This window comes from Homalodisca vitripennis, chromosome 8, assembly GCF_021130785.1.
Source record: "Homalodisca vitripennis isolate AUS2020 chromosome 8, UT_GWSS_2.1, whole genome shotgun sequence".
Lineage (NCBI taxonomy): Eukaryota > Metazoa > Arthropoda > Insecta > Hemiptera > Cicadellidae > Homalodisca > Homalodisca vitripennis.
Window position 1 is genome coordinate 32694083 of NC_060214.1, and position 22830 is coordinate 32716912.

At 32.2% G+C, this 22830-nt stretch overlaps 1 protein-coding gene across 1 annotated transcript in view; it reads left to right on the top strand.

The window, feature by feature from the left end:
- Positions 1-21445, top strand: part of LOC124368102 (laccase-2-like) — a 41146-nt gene extending 19701 nt beyond the window's left edge. Inside the window, exons 4-12 of the mRNA XM_046825376.1 lie at positions 723-864; positions 1087-1297; positions 3033-3211; positions 3873-4065; positions 6097-6272; positions 8968-9145; positions 12692-12898; positions 18303-18521; positions 20483-21445. Of these exons, the coding sequence (XP_046681332.1) occupies positions 723-864; positions 1087-1297; positions 3033-3211; positions 3873-4065; positions 6097-6272; positions 8968-9145; positions 12692-12898; positions 18303-18521; positions 20483-20634 (1657 nt within the window). The 3' untranslated portion in view covers positions 20635-21445. The remainder of the gene's footprint in view (positions 1-722; positions 865-1086; positions 1298-3032; positions 3212-3872; positions 4066-6096; positions 6273-8967; positions 9146-12691; positions 12899-18302; positions 18522-20482) is intronic.
- Positions 21446-22830: the final 1385 nt, after the last annotated feature.

The window sequence follows — 22830 nt, forward strand, 5'->3', positions numbered from 1 at the left end:
TTTTGAGTGTCCTCTCCCAGCAGACACAATTTTTATTTCAACATTAAATTAACTACTTAAAGTATTCGGGCACAATGTTTACAGATTTAAGTCAGAGTACTTTGTGATACCAGAGAAATTATTTTGTTGTCTTGCAAGATATACTAAGTCCTCCTCCGTAGACTAATGGTTATAGTCTCGGCTCTCTAACCGAGAGATCACAGGTTCAAATCCCGGGGAGATCCAAAAATATAATAATAATAATAAAGACCAGTGCACTTCGAAGCCGGCATAGCTGACACTGAGGCTTAAATGAGATAAAAAAAAGAATAATAAAGAAGAAAAAAGATATACTAGTGGTGGGAAGTCTTTGATTTGGCTCATTACTGGGGTTGTTTTTGTTAGTCTTATACAATGTTAATGTTTTTTATTATCACGCAGAAGAAATCTATAGCTATTGACTTTGAGAATCTATTTACATATTTTGATTCAATCTATTTACTACATTACAATACATTAAAAAAAGTACTTGTACTGTACAATGTACTTTTGCGATGACAAAATTTTTTAACATTCTCCACCACGCTAATATCATCTATATCTAATATTCACTCCTAAAACAACATAGTTTAAGACCATTACAAACTATAAACATCATTCCTTAGACATTTTCAAAACATATTCATATTTAATCGTGGATGGGTCAATTGTAATATTTAATTCATTCATTTGTGTTGTTATAGGGGGAGGACAGCATGTCTCCATAATGCTACGGGGACAGACTGTGGCTTGGCGGGGACCGGTGGCGGAGCTTGCGTCCTGAGTGGGGCTTCTCGCATCAAAGTCCTCACAGCAAATGGGCTGCTTCCAGGACCTTCTTTACAGGTAATGGGTTTTTGGCTGAACACTATCAAAACCGTTCACTCAGGTGGTTGACATAAAATTTACTTTTTGCTATAATTTCTACCTGAACGATATCATCACACAACATTGTGAGCTAGAATGTTCCAAAGCATTACCCCAAACCATATTATTTTATTTACATCATATGTTTTCTGTGTAAAATGTTGAAACTTTGCAAGCACTGATAAGACACTGAAATGGCAGGTTTGTGAGAAGGACATCCTAGTGGTGGACGTTGTAAACAGAGTGGCAGGCTCGGCAGTGACTGTACACTGGCGTGGTCAGACACAGAAGGAGACGCCGTACATGGACGGGGCGGCGATGGTAACACAGTGTCCTGTCAACAGTTTTACCACCTTCCAGTACAAATTCAGGGCTGACAACCCGGGCACCCACCTCTGGCAGGTGCAAACAGGTTGGTGTTCAAGCTTTTCAGGATTTATCAGGAGATGTTCATATGTATCATTTAGGAATCCTGTTTACCACTTATGATCATTTAAATATAAAAAAATTGAAAGTACTACGAGCATATTAGAACAAATGTTATCACATTCCTAAAATTTCATCAAAATAGACACTAATTACGTCATAACATGATTTTTAAACACCAAAATACAAAACAGTCTATGTTAGTGAAAGCACTGTCGGAAATTCTTAGAATATTGCATTTAAGAAGTTCTTTTTAAAAATACTTCAAGATCATAACATTTATGATGTCTGCATAGTGATTATACATTAAACCCAAATGAACCTTTTTTATTAACATACAATTGTCCATTTTATCTATGCCACCATCATTGGTATCTCAAAAATAAACTAAACTTGCAGGAAAGTTTAAATTATAGTCCTACTTTTTGTGACAATTAAACCTATCATATTAAGAATTTGAAAATTTGACCACCGTTTTTAAATATAGTGGCCCACTTTTTAAATTTCCTATAGAACACCCATGTGTTTTCTTACTATTTTGCATGTATAAAAACATTTTTCTAGAAATTTTTTTCAACTTACTTATTTAGAAGTTATGGCGTACTAAAGTTTTATGAAGGACACATTTTGACATTTATTTATTTCAACGGCCTGTTTAAGAACTGTTGTGAGAGTAATTTAAACGTAATTTAAAAATAATAATTATTAAATGGACTAATATAATAGTATTGTGTTCAGGTTTAGTAATAAAATCTTAGTATAATTAATTGTCAACACGATTATAAAAATTTGATATTACAAAAATAATGATCACTATAGCCAACAAAAAAGTAAAATGAGAACTGCTTTTTATTTTGATTGAGATACCAATGTTGGGAAGGTTAAAATGGACAGTGAACACCTCTGTATTAAACATCTCAATTATATTAAGGAGATCATGAGCCATAATAGTACCTAATGTATCATCTGTTCAAAAGAAAATAATTTACTTAGCTTTAAGTTTTTCAGAAACTTGTTGCAATTTAGTTCATTATGGTATCAATATTTCACCAAAATTTGATTTATCTGAAATTTATAAATTGAACTTTGAAAATTATTTTTGTGTTTATTTGTAAGTGGCTTTTAGTTCTAAAGGGCCCCAAGACAGAGCCTTGGGGAATACCTTATTTTACACTTACCAAATTTGAAGAAACATTACTTACACAACCTTTTTCTTATAAGATTTAGGTAACTTTCAACCAGTTACAGTTCCTTATTCCTAATACCAAAACCATTTTAATTTGTTACACGACAAAATTGAATGAGATACCAGGTCTAAACTCCTATGTAGGTCAATTAGATTACAATCAGTAACTAGTTTATCATCAAAGACTTTTAAAATAATGTTAACATCAGTCTCAATAGCCCAATAATTTATAGCACAGTGGATTTACAGATCTGTAATTTCACATGATCATCGAATTTATGCATTATTGATCTATTTAATTATTAGGAGTGCGAGCTCTTAAGTCTCACATTATTGCAGTTGTTGACTCAAACATGCATTGACTCCTTATTTGTTCCTTAATAAGTGGAGTGATTCTTGTACTGGTGAGAGTAACATGAACAGTTTGTGTATATGTTGAGGCAATGATGGGTTGGACGCCTTGTTTGGTGCCTTAATAAGTGGAGTGATTCTTGTACTGGTGAGAGTAACATGAACAGTTTGTGTATATGTTGAGGCAATGATGGGTTGGACGCCTTGTTTGGTGCCTTAATCGTCCGTCAATCAGCGAAACAGGATCCACACCATGATCTTTACGACGAAGATGAGCACTTTGTACTCATCAGTGAGCTGCCAACAGCTGATGTAAGCTTGGGATCTGCATCACTTCTCATAAACGGAAAACCATTCGGACAGGTCAGCAATTTTACTGATATTTTTGGGTTTAAAAGTAGCAGTACATTTTGATTCTCTGTGCTGGAAAATGTAACATTGAGTATGCTCTACTTTTCAAATCTGTATTTCAATGCTAAGCCAAATATTGGAAATTAATTAAATACAATATTAAATTACATTACAAAGTAAATTTAAGACAAGTTTGTCAAACTTAGATCTACTTTTAATAAAATCCTGATTAAATTTGGATCGGGACAAAATTCCTGTTTCAATCCAGTCAAATTTGAATCAGGGGTTCCATGTTTTTATCAGACTTTTGGATCAAAGTATGAATCAAATTAGTTTTTTTAATCTTCGTCATGGGTGTTGTCATGGGTGTTTGATTGCGGCTGAGAATTGAGTTTTTTTTAGTTTATTGGTTTTATTTTTGGTCAATATGTAATTTTCAAAACATGTTTTGGTGAATAGGTGACAGGATTGTTGCAGATGTGTACAATAATTCTTTCTCTTAACATTGGCAAATGTTTGTTTCAATCTTGTTGTCCTTATAAATCATCCACTGTCAGTATAAAAAAATGAATTTCATTGTGTGTTTTTCCAATTCATTGAAGCAAAAACCATGGATTTATGCTTTAGAAGAACTGATAATATTCTATGTATTTAATGTAACAATGTTTTGCAGGACTCACAAAATGTGGTTTCCCACCTGAACGTGACAGCAAATAGAAGACATCGATTGCGTATTGCGTACGCAGTAGTAACATCTCTCAGCTGTCCAATATCAGTGGCAGTAGAGAGTCACTCTCTTCTCATCATCGCTCTCGATGGCCATCCGATACAGCCAGTAGCAGCTGAGTCCATCCGACTTGCACCAGGTGAACAAAGTTGCCAATTCACAACATTGAAGACTGCCAAACTTGTTTAAAATAAATTAAAACTGTTAACAGTAACACTTTCTAAAAAAATTTTTTTTATTATTATTTTACTGATGAACATATTTTATCACATGGTGATGTGGTAAACACATGGTGTACTATCACCTGCAATTGTATTTTAAATTTGTTATAGGTATTTATGTATTTTTTTTTTTAATTTTAACTAAACACTTTCACGACATGTAACCCATCTGGTACACGCGATCTCTCACACTGCTGTCGTGTACCCAATCGATACACACCAGGCTTTTGTAAAGTGTGTTTTAAACCCAATGGGGTACACGTTGCTGTATATTTCCTTACAACTGCATTTTTATTGTTTGCCTGTATTAGATGGTTTGTTAAATTTGATCCCGTGCTCAAATAAATAACTCAGACTATTGTGTACCCAGTCGAGCTCATGATTGCTTAATTTTTAAGGTAAGTTAAGAAATAAATAGAAAAACACTGAATACACATAATGAAATTTTTTTTCAATATTGCAAAGTCTACATACTTTTCTTGTTATACTTCGATGTTTAATGTAAAAAATAGATTACAGTTTATGTTTGACAAATTTGACAGCATATAAAAATGTTGGGAAATCAGCCATCATCATGAGTGTTAATTGACAAAGCCATTTAATAATTATTACAGCAACACAGGCAAAATAGTGGAGAGTTAATTATTTTTGTAAATCCATATTGAAACATGTCACCATTAGATACAATGAACTGTTTGACAATAGTAAATAATCTGATTTTACCTCATTCAAAACAATTATTGGTCTACAATCTAGAGAATTAGTGAGATTCATTGTCTTTAGTTGGCTCTATTCTGGGTCCAATTCTATTCCTAATCTTTGTGTTGATTTTACCTTCAATGTTAAAACAGTAAACTGATACTTGTACCAATATGCAGATGACACATCAGCTGTAGTCGTGGGGAGGGATTAGCAATCTCTGCATTCTGCAATGGTTTGGAGCTCAATGAAACAATATCTGTATTAGTTTTTTTCAATTAGTGTAATCTACCTATTGTGAGAGCACCAATCTGTGTAATCTTTCTCCACCTGAAACATATTGAATACTTAACAAAAAGTTGAATATCATTTGCTTTACGCTTAGAATTATGGTCAATTTTGTATCATTATAAATGATAAGAACAGTATATTTTTAGTAATTTTCAAAATGTTATGAACTATGGTTTACTTGTATGGAGTAGCACAAATCAACAAATTTTAATAGAGTATTTATTGTACATAAGGAAGCTTTATGAATAATATTTAAAAAAAATTACTAATTTCCATTGTAAATTGTTATTCACTTTAGCATAAATAATGACTTTTCCAAGTTGATATGTTTTTGAAATTTTGAAATAAAAAGTAATGTATAAATAATGGCCAGAGCTCCTATAAACCGAAACACAATTTTGTTTCAAAACCTTTTCATTTGTCTCGTAAACTGGAAACAATCAGCTAACTGTATAACATGCAAAATTATCAACAAACTGTATAAATTGAGAACAAATGTAGTATTTAATAACTTATTTCTTAATAAACATTTTAAATAGTACCTTGTAAGCCATACATTTTACTCATTGGAGGAATATTTTAAAACAGCCACACATCTTTTAGTAATGGAAATAGGAGAATGATATAGATGATGCATTCCTGTATGGATGATTCCTGTATCTCTTTAATTTGTAACATTATTTATATTAAACAATAATTGTATTATTATGACAATTCCGAATGTACGATCTGTTTAAAAAATTAATGCGAAATTAACACCTTTTTTCTTATCATGAGTTGTAATATGTATATATAAACCAATTCATGTTGACAGCTTGTTATTTTAAAGTAGTAGCTGTTATTCAGTTAGCCTTCTACATATTTTACAAGTGCTTGTTTCTCTTACTCTTTTAGCAATACAAGAGTTAGAGTATTACTTTTTATTGAGTCTAAGAATTAAATGTATTAGTAATGTGCAGGGGAGAGAGTTGACGCTGTACTGACGGCTGATCAGGAGGCAGGAGACTACCAACTGACTGCTCACACTGGAATCAGTTGTACTGTGAGAGCCGACGCCTCCGCTCTACTCTCATATCAGTCCCAACAGCCTCTGTCTCCACTTCCGCTCACACACCATCAGCCTCATCAGGTCAAGGTATTTGAGTGGATCAAAGTTTATACTTTACATTGTATGATAATTTCTTTCCATTAAGCGTGTAACTATCAAAACCATTGTTAATGCTGTGCCCAAAATAATTATCCATACAAGATTATAATAAGAAGAATTGAGTACTTTCCTTAGAGTTGCTGTACATTTTTAGTTTCTTATTGTGTAAAATTTGTAACCAGGCATCCTTCTCTTATTGAGTACAGAAGTCAAAACAAAAATATATTCTGCCCTAACTATTTCATTAGTCCTTTCATATATATTTACTTTTACATTAGTAGGTTAACTAACTTATCTTCAAATGATAATTATAATTTAGCAAAAATAACAAAGAACTGAAACAAGAATTTTTAAGTAGGTGAATTTAAGTGTTACAGTCATTAAAAATGATATTTTGGATACAACAAATTTCAAACTGTCACAAATTTGATAAAGGAAATTCAAAAGAATACAATATGTCTCAAGGTTGGAACTATATAACAAGTATATCTAAATGAATTCATGAATAATATCTACCGTTTCTTTTCATTATTAAGCTCTTAGACATTAAGCAGCGCATTAGGAGACCCAACTAGGCGTCATATTCTGATTGGAAAGAACAGTTTTTTAACGATTCTTGTTGTTTGGTTTCAATTCCACTTTGTTCTCCACATTGTGCTCCCCAAGGGCAAATATAAGGGGGGCCGAAGACCTCTTCGGCCCCCCTCCCAAATACAAATGAATAAATAAAAAATGCTTGATGAAGTTAAATAAATAAAAGTTAACACTAAATTTTGAAGTGAGTGGTTTCCATAAATAGATACAATGCCTTTTATGGTGATTAATATATACATTTTACCACCAGTTATGTAAAAAACTATATATATATGTAATGTATATGTTGAAAAAATATATTTTTTACTCATAACTCTTGCTTATTAGGTGTTGTCATAACTCACCTAAATAAATAACAGAATTAATAAAATAGTCTCAAAATAGCTTAAAACATGAAATCTAGAGATCGATTCTTAAGATAAAAAAAAACTTAGCTTAATTTAAAACTTAAAAACCCCTACCTGAAGAGTATTTCAGCCTAACCAGTTTTTGGCCCCCCAAATAGTTTCCTATATTTGCCACTAGTTCTCCCAGATAATGTGTAAAAGAATTTATGTATTATAGAAAGGACTTTTGTTATTACGATAACTCCAAAAGTACAGGTCAGGGTTATCAAAGAAGCCTAGCCAGCTGTATTAGCCATGCTTCAAGCTCACTGGGCAAAGACAATCCTAGCCTAGATGTTACAGTGAGGTTAATCACAGAAAGTCAACAGAATTCGCTAAATGCGAATCTCTGATGTCAAAACGAACCTCCCGCATCGCCTCGACATCAGAGGCACCCAGACTACAAAAAGGAGTGCAATCTAGGTGAAGAGGCATTCTCGCTGTCTCATCCCAATTATGCACCTGATACCTCTATACCTAGATTACACTACTTTTTGTAGTCTGGGTGCCTCTGATCTCAAGGTAATGCGGGGGGGGGGGGATTTGTTTTGAGCTTTTTCGTTCTTCGTCTGTGATTATTTTTGGATCCCCTCAAACGAGTGGGACTCCGGATTTAGGGAGTTAGGTCTGCAACAGTGTTAGATTTCAGGTGCTACAAGTGGGAGGAATGTTAACTGGAGCTAAACTCAGCATTCGCATTGAATCAGCCCTTCCCACCATAGCTGTGTTATCGAGTAAATGTTACTACTAGGTCTGCCTATAAAATCATGCTCGGAACAGTGTTGTTCCTGGAAGACTTTTGTGCTTAATTATTTTCTATACCACTGATTATTTTACTTCAACTAAGACAGTGCAGATATTTCCAATCAGCCAAACCATCTCGGGAGATTTAACATTGTATTGTATTGTAGTCAGTGTTGATACCTGTGCAGATAAAACACACACTATACCATTTGAACATTTCCTGCTTAATAATAAGACTTTTGTGATTTTAAAATTAAAAACTGAACTATGTATCAATGATATGAAAGTTATTCTAGAAATACAAGGCAAGTGTATGGCTGCAGACAGAAATAATTATTTAAACCTAATTTACAATCAAACCAAAATATTAAGGATGCTTACACAAACATGTGCATTGAAAATAGTGATCGTTTTATTAAAATGATCTCAAACATTGTTGAACTTCAAGAAGTCTGAACAATGCTGACTTTAAAACTTAAAAAATCAGAATAATTTTATTTTTAATACAAGAATATATTTTTAAAATTAAGTTTTGCTTATTGCTACTTGACTTTAAGCTTATAATAATTTTTTAATTTTTTCTTGGAAGATGTTTTATTTCCATGGTAGCAACATTAATAAAGACAACGGTTTTGTATTTCCATCTTCAATGGCTCAAATTATTCATGTACAGATCTAAAAAAAAAATAGAATTTTCGATTCCATACAGATAAAATTTAGAGCTCATTTTTAAATACACATTTAAAAGTACAATACTGAAAATGGAAAAAAAAATAATTTATTATCTATAAATGATTGAGGACAGATGAATGGCACAATAGTACAGATAGCCTTGCTGCCCATCTAATGTCACAATATTGTGAAAAAATTCATTACTGTACATAAGTGCTAGTAATTATTCTATTCACGTTAATCTCTACTGTGAAAGACAATAAAGTAACTTGCTTTCATGTCCGCAGGGTCTCAGCACAGTTGGGGACTTAGAGTGTGGTGGTGTTGGTAGCACTGCACTTGTCTGCCTGCCCAAGATTCGGTCTCTCACCAAGCTTCCTCCGGAATTAACGGCTGATAGACTTGACTACACGCTTTATCTACCATTTGATTTTGTCAAGCCAACACCTCGCTCTGCATTTGACGGTAATAAGTGTTTTCAGAAACTAAAATTTTGATTAACCCTTTGAGTAGCAAGTGCTGAATATTTTGTGTTAAGCTGACTTGCAGATTTTGATAATTTAAATTAGTTTTGTAAGAGAGCCATCTGACAAAAGGACACATGCATTTTATTAAAATATCTATACATACAAGCATTACTAATACCATTTAAGTTGACAAGGGGCACTTTTAAGTTGCCATGGCTGTATAAAAATAGCCCATTCCTTGTGCATTGTTAATTTTTTCCTTTAATTGTTTACTAATTAAATATGTTATTGTGATTATTACGACCTTTCCGATTTCATCTCTTGACATTCAACATTGAGTTTTAAAACGGTTTATGGGTTCTGTATTTACTAAAAGAGTATGATTATGAGGATTAGAAGAGAACTGACCACAAATCTCTCAGGTCCCCTTACTATCAAAATAAGTTATGAGTGAACAGGAAGTGCATGTCTCTGTAGAGCAGTGGATCATAATCATGCTGCAATGCTGTGGGGAAATAGTAAGGGTGCTAGCCAGGTTTTCACATGGCAAAGAAAGGCAGTGAGAATTTTGGCCAATTTAGCTTATCAGGATGATTGTAAGCAATGTTTTATTGATTTTAATATAATGACAGTTCCTTCCATTTTTATATTTCAAAATTTAATACATGTAAAGAAAAAACAAAATGAATTTGTTTATTTTAACGAGGTCCATGACTATTATACTCGAAGGGCACAGGATATTATTATACCTGCTAGTCATAGACATTTGCAAATTAAGTGTTTTAACAAACTACCACAAGAGTTCAGAAGTTTAGAACTTCAACCATATAATTCATGTAAATTGTCACGTTGGCTTATAAGTAAGGCCTTCTATTCACTTGAGGAATTTTTTACAACAAATATTAATTTAATTTAGAATAGGTGGATTTACCTCTGAAGATGGCTTTTTCTGTTTGCGCTGACCTGAATCTATTATAGTATTCTTTCTGTGTTTTGTATAAGCACTTAAATGTGTCTGGATGGTACAGGCCTTTGGGCAGTGTGGACTTTACCTTAGTCTCATGATCATGTTTAGACTAATTATATTATTATGTATTTTAAATTAACATAATGTACAGTATAATATAGTTTTGTATAGTGTAATGTATTATACATTTTATTTCTTGACGTTGTCTATAGCAAAGTAAAATTGACAAATGACAATAAATAAAAAATGAAAATGAATAAAGTTTTTGGTCAAAGAAGGAGTGAGCCCAACCAAATTTTGTGGTGATTACGGCCGTAGTTCAGAGACAGTGCCATGTCAAGTACCTGAGTGTTTACTTTGCACAAAGAATTTTCTGAAGAGCGTGAGAATGTTGAGTATGAAAGCAACGATGATTGCCTTTGTAACTGAGGTCAACATTGCGGCAGTTCAAATCTATCTCATTGAGGAAAGTCAATGCATGAATCTCTTTGAAATCGTTGAGGAACTCAATATCATTACGGGAGTGTGCAACTTCGTGGCAGATACCCAGGAGGATTCATATCTGGCTGGTTTATACCTTCCACTTGAACCTTATGGATGTCCAGAAGCGGCACATCACTAACCACAATTGTCGAGATTCTTGGAGTAATTCGATAGGTATAGTCTACTGTGGGAGATGATTGTTGGATTTGGCGGAGTTCATTCCCTAAGAGTCAAAGGTTTTAGCTAGCCTTCAAATAAGGGTGTGCCACCCCTTGTCAAGGGTATGCCTTGTGGATAGGCTGGTTCAGAGCTGGCTTCCCCTTCTTCCGAGGGGACATGACTTGAGATTAGTGCACTAAATTCTTCCTCATGGATCTCGACAGGAGGCGGCCCCTACCTGTAACCTGACCCATTCAGAATATTCTGTCACTCCAGAAGCAGTGCAAAGGTCCTTATAGGACTAAATGCAATTTCTATGCTATTTGTCCTAAGAGACCAAAAATAAAACATGACAGAACGTTTAAGATGCGAGGACTGTTCAGAAAGTAACAGATATTTTGTCAATGCACAGCTGTGGGTGGGACTGGCACCGTCATCTTGGCATCATAGTGTTTCTAGACTCAGTACGCAAACAACCGTGATAGATTTTGCATAGTGCTCATCATATTTTGAATACAGTGGAGTGTTGAGATGAGTGCCGTGTGAAGTGTGATCTGTGATAAGGTTATTATTGGCAAAAAGTTACAAACCAAATTAAATTTATCACCAGATTTGTCACCAGGAAATTGAGGAAGTGTTTGCAAACGTTGTCGGCAAGAAACACTAAAGTTACTTTGTTTTGGAACGCTTATGGAGTTATGCTTGTTGATTTTCTTGAATATGGCCAAAGTTTTCAGAGGTATTGACTTGAGATCGTGGAAAAGTCATCAAGAAAGTTTTGTTTTCGAAACCTTATCACAGATGGCATTTCACAACTGAAGGGATTTTCATTTGTAACACTCATTTCAACATTCCACTGTCCACTGTATTCGAAGTACGATAGGCACAATGCACAATCTACCATGGTTGGTTGCGTACTGAGTGTAGGAACACTTAAGATGGCAGCACAAGTCCTGCCTATTGCCGTGCCATATCAAAACGTCTGTTACTTTCTGGACAGCCCTCATATCACAAATTGTCTGGTAGGTGGGTTCCACGTCTGTTATCAAAGGATTACAAGTGACATCGATTGGAGGTTTCACAGCAGCTTTTAAATAGATTCCATAAAGGTGAGATCTTTTTGAATCAGATTTTTTGCTTGTGATGAAACTTGGGTGCACCATTACACCCATGAATAAAAAAAGGCGAGTATGGAGTGATGAAAGATTAGTGAGGGTGCAACAGGTGAGAGCAAGGATATGTTTGTCTGCTAAAAAGGTAAGGACAAAATTTTTTTGGATTGGCAAGGTGCTTTTCGTTTTGATTTTCTCCACGACTAATGCACAATATTATTCTGAAGTATTGAATGCTGCAAAATTCTCTCTTCAAAGGAAAAGAAAGCAGAACCGGCCAGAAATGTCATTCATGTAACAACTGGTCAAAGGAAAAATTGGTTGCATTACGATGGTAAACACTGGAAGATCTACCCTTTAGCTCAAACTTTTTAACTTGTGATTCATCTTTCTGGACCCCTTCTGGAAGAAATGTTTGGAGGCCAGTGTTTCAATTACAACGAAGCAATGGAAGCATTTGTGCTCCAATGGTGTATAAAACATATAAGGAATTTTTACGATGATGGAATAAAAAAGCTCCCAATTCGAGGGAAAACTTATTCCTCGGTGTGTTGGAAACTATTACAAGTGTGTGAGATTATGAACAAAAAAATATTATGTTCTATTTTTTAATCAGTCCTGTTTAAATTTAATAAACCCTCATATTATTACTATTTTTACATGACATTGTTTCACAACTTTTACAGACTCCAACTGAATACAGTTGAAATATAATCATAAATCACTGTTCTTAAATCATATTCCTTCTTCTATATTTTTACTACAGAAAATGTTGAAATCACCAAAGTTAACGAATTTTTATTCATACTAAAATTACTTTTAGATCCAATGGTAGTCCCTCGCTTCAACAACCTGACATTCATGTTCCCCTCATCGCCCCTACTGAGTCAGCCAGACAACGTAGAACCCGAGATGGTGTGCAGTGCAGAATCACGTCTGGCACACTGCGACAACACACAGGTCTGCGAGTGTGTGCACGTCATAAACATCCCCCTACACACTCCCGTAGAGCTGGTGCTCATCGACCAAGGTAAAAACACTTCTTCCTTCTCATATTATTTATATGTTGAAGAGATTTTTGAAGTCTAATAAGCCAACCTGAATTTTAACCCACAAGAGCAATGTTGAACACTTTTAGTCACTCATAATCATCACAGAATTACGGGAAGTGTGTAATTTTTGAGCTATGATTAATATGCATCCAAAAGTGTGGAAATTTAAATTGGAATAATCAATAAATACACAGAAAAAAATAAAAATAATTTGGATGCATATTAACTGCATCTTTAAAATGAGACATCTTTCATAATTATATGACTGTATCTTATAACTGATTTTGAAAATAAGATATTGTTTTTAGTGAATACCTTAGAATAGCATATTTTGGGCTTAATGAGTTACATTTGAGCTATGGTTTGCTTTTGTGGAGATATTACTCTTTAGCCAGTGACATTTTATTGATTAAAAAAAGGTAATTCGTAATGAAAATAATGTAAAGTGTCAACTGTGGTGAACTTACATATTTTCAGTACATCGATGTATATAAAAAACAACTTAGATGAATTTGTCAGCAGAGAAAATATTCATAGTGATAATACACATAGAAAAAGCAAAATTGATATCCCAATGCATAGATTAAGAAACACTGCCAAATCAATGAATGAATGAATTACCACACTGTCTGCCAGAACTGTGCCTATAAGTGTGATTAGGTTTAGAATATACAGCTGGTTGCTTAAAACAACATTTTACACTACAAAAGAATTCTTTGGCTGTGAGATTACATTATAATTAGGCTAATATAGTTTTAAATATTTTAATTTTGACCTTTGTAGATTACATCTATTTCTATGAATGATCAAAGACTCTTTGCCTAAAACAAAGTCATCAAAAAGAGTTGAAAGTTTAAAATAATTTTAAACTTTCTTATAATTATTATTCTTATGGGGTAAAATCAAAGATGTACTTCAGTACAACCAGTAGTTCTTAAAGGGTGTCAACAATAACTCAATAATTTGAAGATTCTTCACAGAGTATACATAAAATAAAATTATTACCTCTTAAATTTTAAATAAATACAAAGCGCTAGATGTATTATAACATGTTGCAAATACATAATATTGTATTTTTTGCACTAAAAAGAAATATCGGCAAAGGTATTAAAAAAATGAGTTATTAAAATGTCAGTAACCACATTACTGACTTCTTTTAATTTGTACAATTCCTAGATGTAGGATGGATGGACAGAGCCCTTTTAACTCATCCAATTTTCTTATGTAGGTTGAGTGGATTGAACCCTGCCCCACAAATTTTGGTCCTTCTATTGAAGTTTCATATATCTCAATCGTGACATATTGTTTTGTATAACTCCTCTTTGGCATTGCTTTAGATTTTTGTCTTATTTTAACTTAAAATATGAGCATTGAACGTGGCTATAATAGCTTGTACTAAAATAGTTTTTGTTCCTTTTCTGCGGATGAATCACAAAGGGAGAACTTTACAACTGAATTCCTTTGACCACTAAAACAAACTCATTTTCTTAAAACGTCTCTCAATTTTAATTTTTCACCCACGATTATTCTAAAACTTACAGGGAATAACCCTGAATATAAAAAAGTATGCTGTGGATCAATTTTGTACCAGTTTACAGTATAGAGACCATAATCTAGAGTGTTACCCAATCATCTACAAAAGGTTTACTTTCTACTTGGAGTCCAGGAAAGCCTGCACGTTATTTTGATGGTGACGATATTTTTTTGTGAATAATTTTGAAATTGCATGGTCTTTACAACTTAAGTTCTTTCGCTAAAGTAATCTTTAAACCATTTATTTTCTGCTCCTTTTATTTGTATGGGCTTTTTTTCAAATTATTAGCCTGTGTTTGAGACAGCATTATGTCTTACTCGGGTATAAAAAAATACTGGTGTTACTTTTAGATTATCATTTATTTGTTCTAATAGTTTTATAATTGTTCTTGTCAGTCTATTTTGAATGAAAAGATTTGTTTTTCAAATACTCTGATGCGAGCCCCACTTTGGCAGCGTCAATTTGATGAGTGTCCCAGGTTATAGCGCCAATTTGATGTGTGTCAGCCCCACGTTGGCTGCGGTATTTTGTTGCAAGTCCCCACGTTGGCTGCTGTAATTTGCTGAAAGCCCTTTACCTTGACTGCGTCAATTTGCTGCGGATCCCCTCCACATGGTTGTGTCAATTTATTGTGAGTCGATTCTTTAGAGTTGTTGACTCACCATGTAGTTGTATGCCTTTTTGTCACCAGTGGCACGTTGTTGTACCATGTTGCTCATCATGGTATCGGTCGCCATCTTGCCCAATGCTAGCTGTATTCCCTTGATACTGCTTAAAACTTATTAAATTTGAATGTCTGTGGTGTTATCACCAACAACAAGTCTGTGTGTATCTCAGGTTTTAAAATATGTTAAGTAATGATTAAAAAATTTAATATCACTCCATCACACTTTTTATAAAGGGGATATTCAAAGAAAGTCAAACCAAGTGACCATGAGATTAATTTATTCCATGTCACACTCTCAATACATATTATTATTTCACTCACCTTGCAATGCTTTGATAATTTAAAAGTCTAAAATAATATCCCATCCTTCATTAAAATTTCAATACACTATATAACAGATCACTACTATCCCAGGAGAATCAACACAACCTCCTTGCTTCAAGTCTGGTGAGAGAAGACCGAATCTCCGTATATAACTAAGGATACCGACTCAAAACAATACTCATCCCCTCTCTCGTTCAAATCAGCGTCTTCACGAATAAATATAATTTGATTCTTTTCTTATAATTGTCGAAATTTATCACGTTTACTATAATTAATCAATTTAAGTCTTTCTATTTTCTTTTTATTATTTTTTCAAAGCTTTTTATTTAAATTTTTAGCAACATGTGCTTTATGACGTCATCAATATACAATTCATTCATCCCACAATTGGCTTTTCTGCGTAATTCTATTTAGTGCTTTTGTAAAACACGAATTTTGGTTATGTTTACTTCATTTTAATTAATCAAATCTTTTCCCGTATAAAGTTCAATAAATTTCTTCGTTATTAGTTAAATAAATTTCAATTCCGACAACATGTGATTCACTGACGTCACAGTCTGCCGATTCATTGACGTCACAGTCTGCCAATTCCCTGCGAATATTCAAATGTCGTAATTTGACCTGTTACAACTCTAACTCTAGTATCGATTAAATTGTAAAAATAATTCAAATTTTATTAAACTTAATAATTATTTTAACTCAGGCACCGACTTGTCAATGATTTCAATTAGTCAACTGATTTCAGAGTTCAGATACCAACTTGCTAATGATTTCAGTTAGTCTGACTATCGCTCAGGTACAGACTTGTCAATAATTTCAGTTAGTCTGACTATTGCTCTGATACTGACTTGTCAATAATTTCAGTTAGTCTGAATATCGCTCAGGTACCGACCTGTCAATAATTTCAGTTACTCCAACTATTGTTCAGGTACTTTAGACATAACAAAAATAGTATAAAATTTCTAACATGTTGTTATTTTTTAGTTCAGGTAATCTTCATATAATTTTTTATTTGAATTCTATTAGAGACAAATATTTGTATACTGACTTTTTCAGAGGGACAGATAATAATTTATTTGCACAATATTTTAATCGTTTGGAGACATTTTATCTACCTACACCTAATAGTGTTGGGAAATTTTCTGTCAACCTCTCAAAGTTAGGAGAGAAGCTTATTTATTTCCAATTGAAAATTCCTTTCACAGTCTGAGTATGATCCAAGATTAATTAATTAAGTAATTATCATATTGCTGTGATCTCAAAATCATGGTTCATTTTCCCTCTTAATGTCCAATTTGAGCTTAGAGGTGACTCTAGTAATACAATCTTATGTTACCATGTGTTATATAGCAAGCTTCGCTGAGGTTGCATACAAAATTTCATATCTATAGCTCATTTCATTCTCAAGATATCCTGCGGACAGACAGCCAGGCAGACAATCATACAAGAAAGAAGTTTATACCAAAATTACGCATCATAGAACTTGTCTACATATGAAATATTTCTCAATATCTTGTCACATGATACATTTAGAGTTTTTTTCTTTACATTGGATTTCATATCAGTGTTTAAATAATAAAAGTCTACACTCCAAGTCACTATAAAAGGATGTATTTGTGGGATAGTTGGGTTACATGTGTTTATATGTCACATATTTGTGTCTCTTATTGGTGTCTGGAGTGACATGCACCATCATCTACTCAATGTTCTTCATATGGAAATAAGGCTTCATGCACAATTTCAAGTATATAGGTTCGTTTCAGACTAAAACAAATTTTTTCTAGCCCCATCAGTGATATGGTTCACTAAAACTCAGCCAATTATAAAATTTATTTTACACAAACTATCAATTCAGTTTTGTTTTAAAGTACCTATATAATTGCAAAGATTTAATTGTTAATCATGATTTTCATTAAAAAAATCTGTAACTGACAATAGACCCATTGTGGGTTTTTTAAAGGCCTTTTTATTGGCACAAGTTTCTTTATAGACCGCTTTGCCTCGTAATTTTAAAAATATAAGAATGTTTTGTCACTGTATACTGTATAGGTTATTAAAATTTAAATTCTCTTTATGTTTACTTCTCAATATTTGAAATCAAGTCTTAACAGATTAAAACAAAATGGTTTGTACAGGTGAATTTGGGAACAGTTTTACATGCATAACTATTATATACGTAGCTTATCTGAGATTTGTAATGCAGATCAGTAATTCTAAAAAAATGTCCGACTCATATTAAATGTTTATAACGGTAAAACTATTTATACATCTCATTTAAAAATTAATAATGACCTATGTGTGTGACTACCCCACATACATACGGCAAAATTCACAGTCTACAATTTCAGTATAAATTTTGAAATAACTTTATTTGCTTAAGGATATTTCCTATATAAAAAATAATAGCCTATATTATTTAATTTTCAAATTTGTTTTACTATGACAAATTTTGAAATAGCGAGATAAAAATATTTCAAAGCTACTAAATATGGAATATACCTCTTAATTATGCATATAACGTTGGTGAAAGGTTTCTAAATATTTCAATAAAATAATAGCAATATATTTAAGGAAATAAAGTTTTAATTTTTACTTAAAAGTTTGCAATTAAAAACTGTTTTTAAGCTGGCAATAACAAATGCATAAAAATTCAATCCTTTCAATGTCTAACCTAGAAATGTTTTTATATAAAAAATATATTTATCTATATTGTAATTTCCTGCAGATCAAGTTGTTTCATACTTATTCACTTCAAAAACATTCCATAAGGCTATGATTGCAAAGCTTCTTGAAAAATATATCGAAATTGTGTTACAATGTTATAATGTGTTGTTGTTACAATGTTTTTTTTTTCAAGGGAGCGCTGGTGAGCACGTATTCCACATCCATGGTTATAGTGTTCACGTGGTGGGGACGGCAGCGAAGGGTGTAGGCCGCCGGAATCTTGCAGAGATCAGGCAGCTGGACCGCCAGGGCCATTTGTTATCTCGCAATTTGCTTGACCCTGTGGTTAAGGATACAGTGTCTGTGCCAGCTGGTGGCATCGTGGCTGTCCGATTTACAGCAGACAACCCTGGTGAGTCAGAGTCATGTTTCTTCATTCGATTTAACAATAAAACATTGTTGGAATATCATTACAATGAAACACTGCATAAAACGCTTCATTAGCAAAAAGTAATTATTATTTTCAATTCAAAGAAGAATACTTTTTACAGATATAAATAATTTTTTAAAGTTTAGAAAGTAATTTTTAATCACTGAATCAAACAAAAATGGCATGATTTGTCTTTACATCTGAGACAATGTTTTAATACAACTTCAGTCTCATAAAATTTACTTCTGTAGCCAATCAGATAGTAAAATCACAGATCTAAACTTTTAACCCTGATTTGGCTTAACTCTTTTATTCTATATTATGGCAAAGTCTAGTCTTCAAAATTATCAGCTATTATAATTAAGGCTTTTAAACATTATGGTTTGTTTTGGTATATATGTAAAAAAATTCCATCGTAAGAAAACACTTTAAAGAAAAATGTTTTTTTCAGTATTTTGTTGTACAGAACATGTTTTTACAAAGGTAAAACTGATTTGTAGAAGTATTATTACAATCAGTATTGGTTGTATAGAATTGTAGACTGGAGAACAGGGTGATCAAATATTGAAGTGAATTGCCATTCTTTCGGTAGTTCATTAGTTTGTCATTGAAAAGGGAGCAAAAAAATGTCCTGCGAAGAATTTTGGCACATGCTGTAGTTATTTATTTCACAGTTATTCAAGGTCAAAATTTCAATTCAGTACATTCAAAAACTGATAAATCCTATTTAAACAGTCAGAAAGAAAAAACTATAGATGTATAATGCCATAGAGTTAAAACACTGAGTGGTAGTTTTCTCCTAAGCTTTTATCCAAAAACGTTCTGGCAAAACTGAGCATAATGGATTTGTAGTTTATCTTTTTCTTAATGTTTAAATAGAAACTTTTAATTTTATAATGCTTAAAATTTAAATCTCTACTCCAAATTTATATATAGTTTCCTACGTAAAACCTAGCGAAGACAAATAAGTATCTTCTATTTTATTTCGTATGTTTTATCACAAAAAAGGTAAGTAATTATTTCAAAATTATAAATTGGGTAACCCACCCTTTTAGAGCATAACCTCAAAATTGTGAATGTGCCAATAACTACACCCTACTGATCCGAAATTGTAGTACAAAAGTTGCCTTATTCTGTCTGTAAGTGTTCAAAAATAGATAAAGGGAAGAGTATTATAAAGAGATATTAGCTTGATCAAATTTCACAAAACAGTCTTATTAATGTAAAAATATCTTAAATTAATAACGAGTATCTAATATTTATTTTAATATAAGTACATCAATTGATAATAGAAATACAAACTTAACTCCTATCAGCTTTCCTCCCTAGAAAACATACAGAACAGCATTTCCAATTCACAAACAGTGATTTTTATTGAAATGGAAAAAAAATTATATGATTAGAATGAATTTCCATAAATATAATAAGATGCAATTGGCATCTAAGATTTATTGGACTGTGAAATAGGAGCAGTGAGTCAAAATCGAATGTAATATCTTATTCTATTGTAGTTTTTGTTTTGAAATAGCGACCAATGCCCACAGTTCCAACTACGTCAAATCAAACTATTTGCACACATTTTATTTATCCAGGTTTAGGGTTACTATGATAGTTACAACAATACCTCAGTTTTTCTTTTGGAGATTCACCAATTATCTGTAAAACAATAGATAACAAATCTACCAGTGAATTTCAAACAGTATCTTCAAAACATTACAATTAGATAACGACATTACTTATCGGCAAAATCTTTCTCTCTTTTCTACCCAACTCTCGAAGGACATAAAGAAATATTATAGAATCTCAAGAGGAGGAGCTCTAAAATTGGAAAAGATCACTCTGTATGATTTATGGTCTTTTAAGCACCAAGTTCTAATACAAAATATTAACTGTACTTATGTTTAAGTTCCTGTTCAATTTCATGACACCTCTGCTATGCCTAGGTTACTGGCTGCTGCATGATGAGAGACCAGCATACTGGGCCCGAGGGTTGGGCGTGATCCTGCATGTTGGGGGTCCAGACGATATACCTCCAGTGCCAAAAGACTTCCCAACCTGCGGCAGTTGGGTAGGACCTGAGTTTTTCCTCGTTTAGTAGGTTGTTTTAACTAAATTAAGTAGGTTATTTAAAAGTTACCAGCCTCGAATTGTCTTTCTCAAAAGATAAAAGTTTTTAACTTGTACGGTAATGTGACTTGTATTTGAGAGCAAAAATTTTATTTTATTTTTCAATTTGTCCTTGTTTGTACATGCACTTTTCACTTTAAATTGGTAAAATGTGGTAACAAATGTACACAACCAAAGTTTTCTAATTGTGAGGAAGGGATTGGAATGAGTTGGGGTCACGTGTAATTTTGTTATTATAGGTAATGTCGATATTTAGTACTTTTTTAAAATTAAAGTAAATAATGTCTTTATTGAGAAAACATTAAAAGTTTTAAAATTATTGTAAGATATAATTAGAAAAATATTGTAGTCACTACACATTCAAAACCCTTGTCCTTGGTGCAAAGTGATTAATCAGCAACATTGATAAGCACTGAACAAGTACTAAAATCTTTTAAGACTGTGTCTTGTTTGCGCTACTATTTTTATATTTCAAAATTTTAGAGTTTTACTGGAGAACTCTAACTTCTTTAGTTTCTCTGTTCCAATACACTTAAGAATGGCCATTGAAAACTCATATCTGTATGTATGTGTGTTTAAGAAAAAAAACTTATGTGTTGTATTCACTAAAACGTTTGATTGTTATAGAATCTGTCTCTTAAATTACCATGTTAATAAAAATGGAACAAATGAATTTTTGAGGTTAAAGTGAGGTTTAAATCTGATGGTAGTGTCTTTATTGGAGTCTTTACCTCAAGTAAATTAAGAAAGAAATTGTTTTTAAAACTTTGATAGTTTTTTTTTAAATAATTTTGTTATATGTAGAAGTGTGCTGTATGAAATTTGTTAATGCCAATGTACTCAGTGAAACCCATTTAATATTGTTGAGAGCAACATATATTTTAACACTATGTTTGTACTTGGAGTTTGTTTGATCGTATTTACTTTATGTTTTAACTGTATACTTGAAGTATTAATTGTTGTTTTCAAAATAATAAAATTAAAATGTCATTAAATTAAAAATGCATTTATTTTATACTGAGAACAAAATGTAAATTTGTTAAATTCAGCTTCATTCCAGATTTACATTCCATAAATATGAGAGACTCAAGAGACATGTTGTAACATGTATAATATGACAATATAAAAGTAGAAAACTGTGGTGCTTGAACTGTTATTTAAACCACATAAATGATACATTTTATTATAAGTGTATATGCCATCAAATTATTACTATATTGTATAGAATTTTCCCATTGTAAAAGTAGATGTAAACTAATTTTTACAGCATTCACTATACTACCTATGTAAAATATTATTTAAATTTAATTATTGGTTGTATTTTTATTGTGTTAAAATACATAAAGTATCTGTTTGTAATTTTCTTTTTATCACTCTTCTTTATACACAAAATATTTTTGTGTAAAATATATTTTACTAGTAGTGTTAACATTTTAGATTAGGAGCCATTTGGTTGACTGATAACACAAGTTGTTTGGAGTTTTGGCGTCTGCCAGTGTATAACATTTGCAGGCCAAAAAGTTGGACCAATTTGCTCAAATTTTTCCATCTTTGTTGTGTTTGATAGTAAATGTGATTGTTTTTAGATATAAATGATTTTTATTTCAATGAAACATTATGTTTAACATTATTTCATCACAAAGCACTATAACAATTTTTATTATATTTTATTATGAGCCGCAAGTGAAAATGACAATTAATTAGGGTATAAATTAAGAGGAAAAAGTTTTCATACATATAAGATTATTTATTGTAAATGTATAACTATTAAAAATGTAATTTGTAACTATGTAAATTAGTATTAAATATTGTGCTTTATATATATATTTTTGTAAGCATATTGTACAAAGTGTAAATAAAATACAGATTTTCTACTCATAATGCGTACTTTCTTATAATAGTGTGCATATTCTATTAATCAAATATGATATTGTTAATGCAGAATTTTTTGGAAGAATCATAAAATGACTGAGTATTTTTATAAGATGCTGATCTCTTTTCTGCATATTCTGCTTGTTCTTATCAGCTACATAGCTAGTATGAGGATCTTATCTAAGAGATAATGAGAAGAGGTAAATAGAGCACTGATAAACATGCTGTGTTAAAGGCAGGCACATATATTTTGCTAGACTAGTAAGTGTTGTCTCAAAAACAAACTCTAACT